The sequence below is a fragment of the Ursus arctos genome, unplaced genomic scaffold, assembly GCF_023065955.2.
Source record: "Ursus arctos isolate Adak ecotype North America unplaced genomic scaffold, UrsArc2.0 scaffold_19, whole genome shotgun sequence".
Lineage (NCBI taxonomy): Eukaryota > Metazoa > Chordata > Mammalia > Carnivora > Ursidae > Ursus > Ursus arctos.
The window spans coordinates 9,037,925-9,047,194 of NW_026622863.1; the positions used below are offsets into that span (position 1 = coordinate 9,037,925).

Below are 9,270 nucleotides of genomic sequence, written 5' to 3' on the forward strand. Positions count from 1 at the left end.
CCACGGCACGTGAGCAGTTGGGTGTTGTGTGATTACGGAGAGGGGACACTGTGCCCTCACTGAGTACAGAGAAGCCTCTCAATTGGGTTTGGACTTTGCTCAGGATATGCTTCCTTTTACCAATTTTATTCCATTGGCTCCGGAATCCTTCCAGAAATCAAGAAGTGAGAACACTGTCAGGACTTAAAAGGAGGCTTGAACGTCTAGGAATCAGAAGTAAAATAAGGTCCTTCCGATCTTGGAAATCGGCCTCCGCTACACCGAGAGTTGTAAAGTCGCCTCGGTGGGTCAGGGTGGCCAAAGGGGTTAGAACTCGACCGCCCTAAACAGAGCTCTCCCTCTTTCCCGCAGGCGGCCAGAACGGCTTCAACATTCCTCAGGTCACCCCGTGCCCGGAGGTGGGAGAGTACCTGAAAATGTCTCCAGAGGACCTGCACTCCTTGGACTCTAGAAGAATCCAGGGCTGCGCACGAAGACTGCTCTGTGACGCATACATGTGCATGTACCAGAGCCCGACCATGAGTCTGTACAAGTAACCGGGGTCGTCCGGGCGGGGGCGGCGGCCGAAGGCAAGACCGTAGCGTCTGTCGCATCTTACCCGAGCTGGCGGTTCTGTTCCGCGTCCGTTGCCGGCAATGGACGTCTGTCTGGTGGTGATCCTGCCGAAAAGGATTCCTGTGTTTAAAAAACAAATTGCTTTTGTGTTACTGAAGTATTTAATAAGAAGCATTTTGCACTCTAGAAAGTACGTTTGTGTTGGTTTTTTAAGAAGTCTAAATGAAGTTATTAATACCTGAAGCTTTAAGTTAAGTGCATTGATCATATGATATTTTTGGAAGCATAAAATTTTAATTGTGACAGTTTAAAACCTCTTTTAGTCCATTGAGAATGTAAATAAATGTGTCTTCTTTATGGACCAAGGATATGAAAGCATTTTTCCTTTTAGCTAATGGTTGCCTTGAGGAACAAATATGTTGGTTTTATTAAGAGTCTACTTTCAATCCAGTTACGAGAATTGTACCAAGTTTGATTTGTTAACCTCTATAGTGCTGAGCCCTGCATGCCCGCACCCCGCTGAGCTTCTGTGTCTCCCCCTTAGTGGCCAGAAAAGTACTTAAATCCCTTTAATGGTGTGGTTTTCTATTTGTTCTGGTTTTGAGATATCTCAGTGATTTTTGTCATAAAACGTCTATTTTTGATGTAATTTTCCTGGGGGATTCGAATATACAGCAATTGAAGCTCTTCATTTACACCAGTAACTGTCAGCTGAGAGTTGGTTTTTGCTTGTTTGTTTGTTTGTTTGTTTTGGGGTTTTTTTTTTTTGTTTTGTTTTGTTGTTTTTTTGTTAAGGCTCTCTATTTTATGGAACAGGGCACAATGAATTTTATTAAAGGTTGGGATGATGAATAGATTTCTACACCAATATATGGCCCCTCAGAAAATAAATTTGAATCTGGAATACTCATTAAAATCTCCCTGAAGAGATGTGTTGGCTTTCTAAACCTTTCCTGTTGTGAGGAAGACCTTGCAGAACGTAAGTGAGGTCCCAGTCTGCTCGCTAAATCCAGCTTAATTCACGGGAGATCGTGACAGTTACGAGTCAGACATGTTCCTGAAACGTTTGCAGCAGCTTCGTCCTCCTTCTGACGAAACAAGTAGAACACAGATGTGTTCTTAGCCCATGTCCACAGCGCGTGTCTAGGCCACAAGTGGCTGTTGTAGACTAGAACCACAGATAACAAACGTCAGTGCCGTGGAACGTGCTGTGGTCTGTGTTTTCTCCGACTGTCCTTTTGTGGTATTGTTGTCCTAACCGTGCAGAAAGAAGACTTGTCGTGTGTATATAGCATATGACTTCATGAAACATTTAATGTCCAAAAAAGTGGAAGGAGTCCTTACAAACCCTGCCATTAGTTTTTTAAAAGTCACGTTTACTTTTGGTTTGGTCGTTCCATTTTGCGAATATTGATTAGCTTTATAAATTGTAGCAAGGTACAAAAACTCTTTCATCTTGTAATCTTTTCATTTTTGAAATGAAAAAGCACATACCTTTTGCATGAGGTTTTGCTAAATGCTTGGGTGGGGCAGGGGGCTGGATACTGGGTTGGGTTGGGGGTGAGGAACCCCGGCTCTGGGGCTGGCACCACTCCTGTCCCCCTCGGGTAACAAGGGAGGGGCCCAGGGTGCACGATATTTGCGGTCTCTTCCGGCCCCCACCTTCTTCAAGACCAGTCACCCTTTAGTAAAGGGGTATTGAGTAAATGAATGCATGAATGAGCTTATCTCTGTAATTTTTAAAAAGATTAGCTGGAGGGATGGCCGGGAATCTCTATCTAGGTGAGAATGGATTTAACAGTTAAAAAAGAGGAGACAGTTCCTTTTCTTTGAAACAAACAAAATACACGTTCAAGAAGGTCTGTCCTGCCCGGCCTCTTGTGGCAGGAGGCTTGAAGCAGAGCCATCCGGATGCATGTACGGGTTTCCCCCAGGATGTGAAGGCTCTTTCCAGGGGGAGGGGCCACATCCATAAATTATTTCTAAGGATATTTCTTTCAAGTAGAACCTTATGTCCTTTCACTGTTACCTGGGGGGGGAGCACTCAGTAAGGGGATGCCAGGGCCCGCCGTCGTGCTCTCTGTGGGGGCGTGAGGCTCTTCCCCTGGCCCTGGATGGTCGGTCCGTCTGGGTGGCTCCTCCTTGTCCCTGTCCCAGTAGAGCCCTTGTGGCAAGTGGGCACTCTCAGGGCCAGGCTGTATGGCTCCGGTGGCTCATGGACCTGGTGATTTATTTAATTTTTAGCCTTAAATTTTCTTTAATATTTTCCTGTTGGCTTCTAAAATGTTTTGGTTATCCCTTTTTCCATATCCTATCTAAAATCAAGATGGCAATAGAGTAGAATTATTTATAACATGGTTTATGATTCATAGCTACAAATAGAAAATGTAACAAGTCCTGTTCGCCCACCTCCCAACTAAATTCACACTTGTAAGTGTGTGTGTGTGTGTGTGTGTGTGTGTGTGTGTGTGTGTAGGGGAAGGGAGGGAGACCAAAAGGGAGGAAGGGAGGGAGAGGAACCATGTCGTGAGAGAGAGGCTAAGTGTGTTTGTCTCTCACAATCAGCTTTATAAAGGAGTTATAGTTTGACTCCATCCCTGAAAGAATGTTTTGTAAGACTGAGAAAACACATGGAAAGCCAAGAGAAACAGTAACAACAGTCAGTAACATACAGTTGTTACAATTGCTAAGGGTGATCTCCTTAGAACAGTTTAGGATTTTTGTAATTCACATCTGCCTAAATGTTATAGGTAAATGGCTTCTTTCTATCCCTTGGATTCATTGATTTTTTTTCACCTAACATGATTCAGGAACAAGAGGAAGACACCGTAATTAATCTTATGTAACTTATATTGTCATGACGAGTCTTGCTGTTTGAACTTGGCGTCTTCCTAAGTTCAGGCTTTACTTCCCTCCTCAGGCAGATGCCCACATTGAGCTAGATAACGTTGCACCTGCTGGCTGATCGGAGACAGAGGGGAGCCGAGGATACAGTATTAGGCCTTAGCTGAGCAGCTCCCACCAGCCAGTATTTCTTGGACATTTATTCCTGAGGACTGTGCCCGAAGGAATAGGGAACAGGGCCTCTGCCTCCGAACAGCTTAGCGCCTGCTTCTGACAACAGAATCCCTACTCCTGGTGTCTTCATTGTAAGGCACCAGGTCTCGGGGAAGCTCTGGGACTAGGTAACAGAAAAACTCGTGACCCGGTTCCTCCCCTTTCTTTTTCTATTAGCCTTAAATGACTGCTTCACTACTTTGGACCTTTGTGTCCTCTGGATAACAAGGGGGTTGGAATATCAAATTTTACAGACAAAGTACAAACTTCTGGGTCCCAGGCCATGCCGGCTGGATCGGACCCTTCCTGAGTGGAACGTGGGGACTTTGTTAGTGAAGGGCTTCAGCGGGCGGGCCTGAGGACCAGCCAGCTTTGAAAACTCCTGAGCTAACAGATCTAAAAAAATACCTTTCCTTCATGGGATTGCGTGATTGTACAATGTTACGGCATTCAGTGCTCTACGCACATGTGAGTAATTACATGTTCGTCACATTGTTTATCTGTTTACATATGAATTTATAGAAGAAATGCATTTGAGTATATATACCTCAACCCACTGTTCGTGGAGCTGTTAGCAACCTTGGGAACACACGCACATCTTAAGAGAATATTTGATATTAGTTACGTGGCCATTTGTCTTCCATTTTATTTCTTTAGGGGACACGGAGGCTCTCTCTGGGTACCAAAGAAATGGAATAGCAACTCCTGTGCACAATTAAAGAAAACGTTATTTCGTACTATCTGCTACTTGATGAAAATTTTAACGTCACATGAGAAGATTTTTCTCTGGGGTAACAGGTCCTCTTATCATGAAGCAAAATGTCCTTGTGAAAGTAGGTGGAGTATAATGTTTCAAAGTAAAAATAAGATCTCCTTCTCTGGCAGTTAGTGATGTTAACAACACACCCACGATTCCCCTTCAATGAAAATAATACTTGAGTCCCCCAAGGCATGTGGGGGGAGTGGAGGAGGAGAGCGTATTAAAATGGAAACCAGTGTGCACATGGGAGGGTGGAGGACGACGGAAGGTAACCCCCTCCAAGCGGATGTGGTGCGTGGGGTCCCACGAAGGCAGGGTCTCTGCGCGCCCCCTGCGGTCCTGTCACTTGTCAGAGACTAGACTTGTCGGGCGTGAGGCTCCCTGCGGGGGTTTCCGTTGCACTTGTCTATGCTCCTTCCAGAAGTTTCACTGGAGGGAGAAGAGAAGGAAGGACTCTTCATCTTATTCTACATCCCGGGGCAGCTGCAGGGTCTCTCTTGAGTCAGGGAGCAGCGCTGAACAGCCAACCAGCAAACGTGGCCAAAGATAACGGAGACGCAGGGAAGGAGCTATTTCTTCTTCCTGATGCTGGTCAACAGCGGCGTTTGCAAGGGGTCACTCCGGAGCCCCGCTTGATTTCCGGACCCTCAGGCTTGGCCATGGTTGTTTGCCCACATGTCTGAGTCTCATTCTCTCACATAGGTCGGGGGTGGGGGGAGGACTGTTACGGGAGAGGGTGGTCCTTCCAGGCACTGCACGCTGCTGACCTCTCTTGCAGTCTTGCACGCTGTCCGCTCCTGCCTTGTACTTTTCCGGAGAGATTATGTTGGAGACTCCACTGTCTTTGGTTTGGTTCTGTGAAACGGCCTAGAGTACTGTCGAATTTTAACTCCAGAGACTCTAATGTCCTGTCACAAACATTCACTTTTTTTTTCAATCCCATTTGAAACTTGCAAGGAAGTTGTGGTTACTCATAAATTGGTATAAAGGAGCACATGTTGTACTGCATTTTGCATATCTGGTATCTTGTTCAGCATTCTTTTTTTTGGCCCGAAGAACATCCTGTATTTATGAAGATATTCTTTAAAAATAACACCCCATAAAATATCCCTTTACTATCAGATTGCTCTGATTTAGCCTTAATTTTGTTAAATTTTTTAGAGATGAATGAAGTGCTGCTGTGGAAAGCAATGTACTATATACTATTTCTGTATCATTAAAATTAAATTTTTATGGTTCCTTTTCCTTGGATTTCTTTGGGGAAGAGTTTTGGGTTACAGGAAAACTGGGATTGAGTACGACCTCTTACATTGTTGCAGGCTCCAGGGAAGAAGGTTCCTTTGGGGGAAAAGCTCCTCCTGGAAGTGTAGCCTCTGCCCTCATTAGGACCGTTCTAGAAAACCTCGAAGACTTCTTCTGCTCTGGGCAATGTGCCAGTGGGTTGCCTCCTGGCATCACGGTTCCCTGTAGTTTCTTGAAGTAACTGGGCATTTCCAGGCTCTGGCCCTGCCGGTCTCTAAACCGCTCCATCTAGCAGCTGCCCTCGTGTGCCCCATCGTCTCTACACATGGGCACAGAGCCGTCGACTAGAATAGTGTGTCCGGGTCCCGCACAGCTGCCAAGGAAGCGGTTCAACGCTCCGCTCTTCTGTCTGACCCAGAGACGTGATCACAGGATGCCACACGGACGGACACTCTCATCTTCTTCTAGGTAATGGTAGAACAAGTCTTCCTTGAGAATTCCTTGGAGTTCAGGTCCCTTGATGTCAAGGTAGGGAAGCCAGAATGCTCTAAGTGATACTGATAATAAAGTACATTCAAGAACCTTCTTGTTTCAAAAACCTACAGCTGATGGAGCACATCGGTGATAAAGCAACCTTGCTATCTTGGCATCCTTCGGTCAGACTCCAGGGTTTGCCTGCTTTGTCCCGGGTGCCATCCTCAGGGAGTCCGGGTATGCTAGTGTGGCAGTGAGGGTATAGGCGCACGTGCCGGCCTGCGGATGGGGACCACCCAGTGAAAACGAGTCCCTGAGCGGCCTGGCGGACTACCCACCCTCCCTTCCCGGGGCCAGGCTGGGTGCTCTTCTGACTCTCGGAGGCAAGTTGCCCCCCACGAAAGGCTGCACGGTGGGCGAACTGACTAGAGCAGCTGCTCTCAATCCCGGCTCTACGTTGAATTCGAGCACAGAGACATCAGCCCTAGAATGCCTGGGCCCACCCAAGGGATTGGACTCGGCAGACAGGGCCAGCCAAGCACCGGGTATTTTTCAAAGCTCTTTACATCTGTCCAACGTGCAGCAAGATTGGGAACCCCTTGTCGGGAGGACTGGGGTTTTCTGAGAGATGTCATCTACTTGTCATTCCCCGGTGGAACTTTCTGCTCCGGAAAAAGACAGAGGATCGTGGACTTGGACAAGCTCCCAAGGGGAAGTAGAAACTCTCTTGTGGAGCTCCTGGCCTCGACACTTGAGAAAGAGCCTTGGAAATGTATGTGGGACGTGCTCTGGAGGCCGGAGAAAGCATTAGGAAGCAGGACAAATTTCGCTACTGCTGAAGAGGACTTGAAAAGAGATACCCTTGGGCATGATGAAGATGCTCGTCTCTCCATGCAGGGAATATTCCAGATGGTGTGTAAACTTAGATGTCGTAAACAAGAAAACTCACCAGGCTGGTTAGGTAAGAGGTAGAGGAGTTCTGGGGAAGAGACTCGGAGTTTGGGGGGCAGCCGTCACGCTGAACTGTGGACAATCACGTCTGTGTGAGTTGCCAGCTTTGGAGGGCTGTTTCGCAGTGCCGAATGTCACTGGAGGGGGAAGTAGCTTCTGAGGTCTAGGCAAAGAGTCAGGTGAGTGAAGACTGATCTGGACAGCATGAACAGAGAGGAATCCGTCCAGCGGTGACCTTCATCACAGACGCAGATTGTATCTGCTGCTTGGACTCTTTTTTTTTTTTTTTTTGAAGATTTTATTTATTTATGTGACAGAGAGACAGACAGCGAGAGAGGGAACACAGCAGGGGAGTGGGAGAGGAAGAAGCAGGCTCCCAGCAGAGGAGCCTGATGTGGGGCTCGATCCTGGAACGCCGGGATCACGCCCTGAGCCGAAGGCAGACGCTTAACGACTGCGCTACCCAGGCACCCCTGCTGCTTGGACTCTTGAATTTCATACATCAAGCCATTCCCTTACAAACAACCCCCGTGTCTGTGTTAAATACTGCCTTTTCCACAGTAGCTTGCGGTCGCACCTGGGTTTGAAGAGTTGGATTGGAAGCCGATTTTGCCTGGGCTGCCTTCTTGAGCTCCTCCTCCCCACTCCTCCCCACTTTGCGAGGTGTTGAATGGGACCTTGGAGGTCTAACCTTGCGGGGGCCAAACAGTGGCAGGCACAGTCCCATCAGCCCGTGGAACAAATGAGGTCAGGCCTTGGACCATGATGCGTGGCTTCTTAGCTGCCCATTTGAAATAGCTAGAGAGGCAAAGCTGCTCCCCGGACTGTGGCAAGGTGGGGTTACGACCTCGCCATCTCCGTTCTACATATTGTAAACGAGTGTGTGTTTTACTCTCTCTGGCCATCTCTGCAAGGTGGACTTGGAAAGAGGTGCAAGTAGGATTGCATGTAGGTAGGTAGCATTTCCACTGAGGATAGAGAGGCCTAAATGCTTGAGTACAGACCGGGGCGGCAGCCACAGCCCTTAGACCAGACCTAGCTCACCGCCTGTTTTTGGAAATATTTTATTGGAACTCAGTCCTGTCCGTTCACATTAATGTACTTACGGCTGCTTTTGCGCAGTGGTTACGGCGGAATCTGTATCCCCCGCTCAGCCAAAGATATTTACTGTCCCGTCCTCTACAGAAAAGGTTTGCTCACCCCCAACATAGATCATTGTAAAATGTAAGACAATTCAGAAGTGATGAGTTTTAAATAGAACTTAATTAAATTTAATGATTACTTTTAAATATAACTTATTAACTGTAAGCTTATGTAGTTTAAGAATAGATGTGTTTAAGAACTGGCTCTCGAAATCCCTGAAAATGCAGCGATGGGCTCCTGAGAGCCAGCTCCGGGTTACCAGTGACGTCATTGAAGGCGCACCTGCCTGCACCGTGTGCGCCCAGCACTGTTCGTTCCCTCCACTGCATCTCCGGTGCCCGACCTAATGGTTTATTGTGGTCTCTTGGCACTAGAAGCAGGGACTTTCTCTAGGTCCCTCGGTTCCCTTTCCTTAGCACCTTGAGCAGTGCCCCGCACAAAGTAGGTGCTCAAACATTTGCAGAGTGAAAGAAGGAAATTTTAGCCTTGAATGCGTGGAAGCCAGCCCGTTCACTCTTGTGGCTACGGCCAGAATTAGATCACTGTCCCTTCATCTTTTGAGATAATACAAGAGGTTCCGCCTCTGGTTCCCCACATACTGTGTCCTTTGAGAAGTGGAGATGTCGTAGATTTTCCCTCCTAAGTCTTCGTGAACTTGAGATGAACCCACGCGTGTACAGTGCTTAGCACAGCCTGGTACTCAGCAAGCAAGGAAATGGTCTCTACTAGCAGCTGCCAGCAGTCTTGGTAGTATAATCATGAATTTGAGAGGCAGGTTGCCAGTCTAATCCCGCTTCTCCCTCCCCGTCTTATTTTCAGGTCATGCTCTCAAGTCTTCAGATTGCTTTTCCAGATTTCCAGTTTCTTATGCAAACTTGTCCTCTTGGCGCAGCACTGCCATCGTGTGGTCATGGTGGGTTATGGCAATGTCCCGGACCTTCACTCCCAGCTCCGCCAGCAGGCAGGTCCCGGGTTTGGGAAGCAGCAGGTGATTGTTGAAAGCAAATGTGGCAATGAGTCAGGGCTTACACACCAGGTTACAAATTACATCCAGGAGGGTTTGGGCTTCGTCTGTGTCATTTCAGAAC

The 9,270-nt window shown here is 47.5% G+C and overlaps 1 protein-coding gene across 11 annotated transcripts in view; it reads left to right on the forward strand.

The window, feature by feature from the left end:
* The window catches only part of CYLD (CYLD lysine 63 deubiquitinase), a 68,026-nt gene extending 62,415 nt beyond the window's left edge, over positions 1–5,611 (forward strand). For all 11 annotated transcript variants that reach the window (XM_057314071.1, XM_026494734.4, XM_057314072.1 and 8 more), the window contains one exon: positions 352–5,611. In XM_057314071.1, the coding sequence (XP_057170054.1) occupies positions 352–536 (185 nt within the window). In that variant the 3' untranslated portion in view covers positions 537–5,611. The remainder of the gene's footprint in view (positions 1–351) is intronic.
* Positions 5,612–9,270: the final 3,659 nt, after the last annotated feature.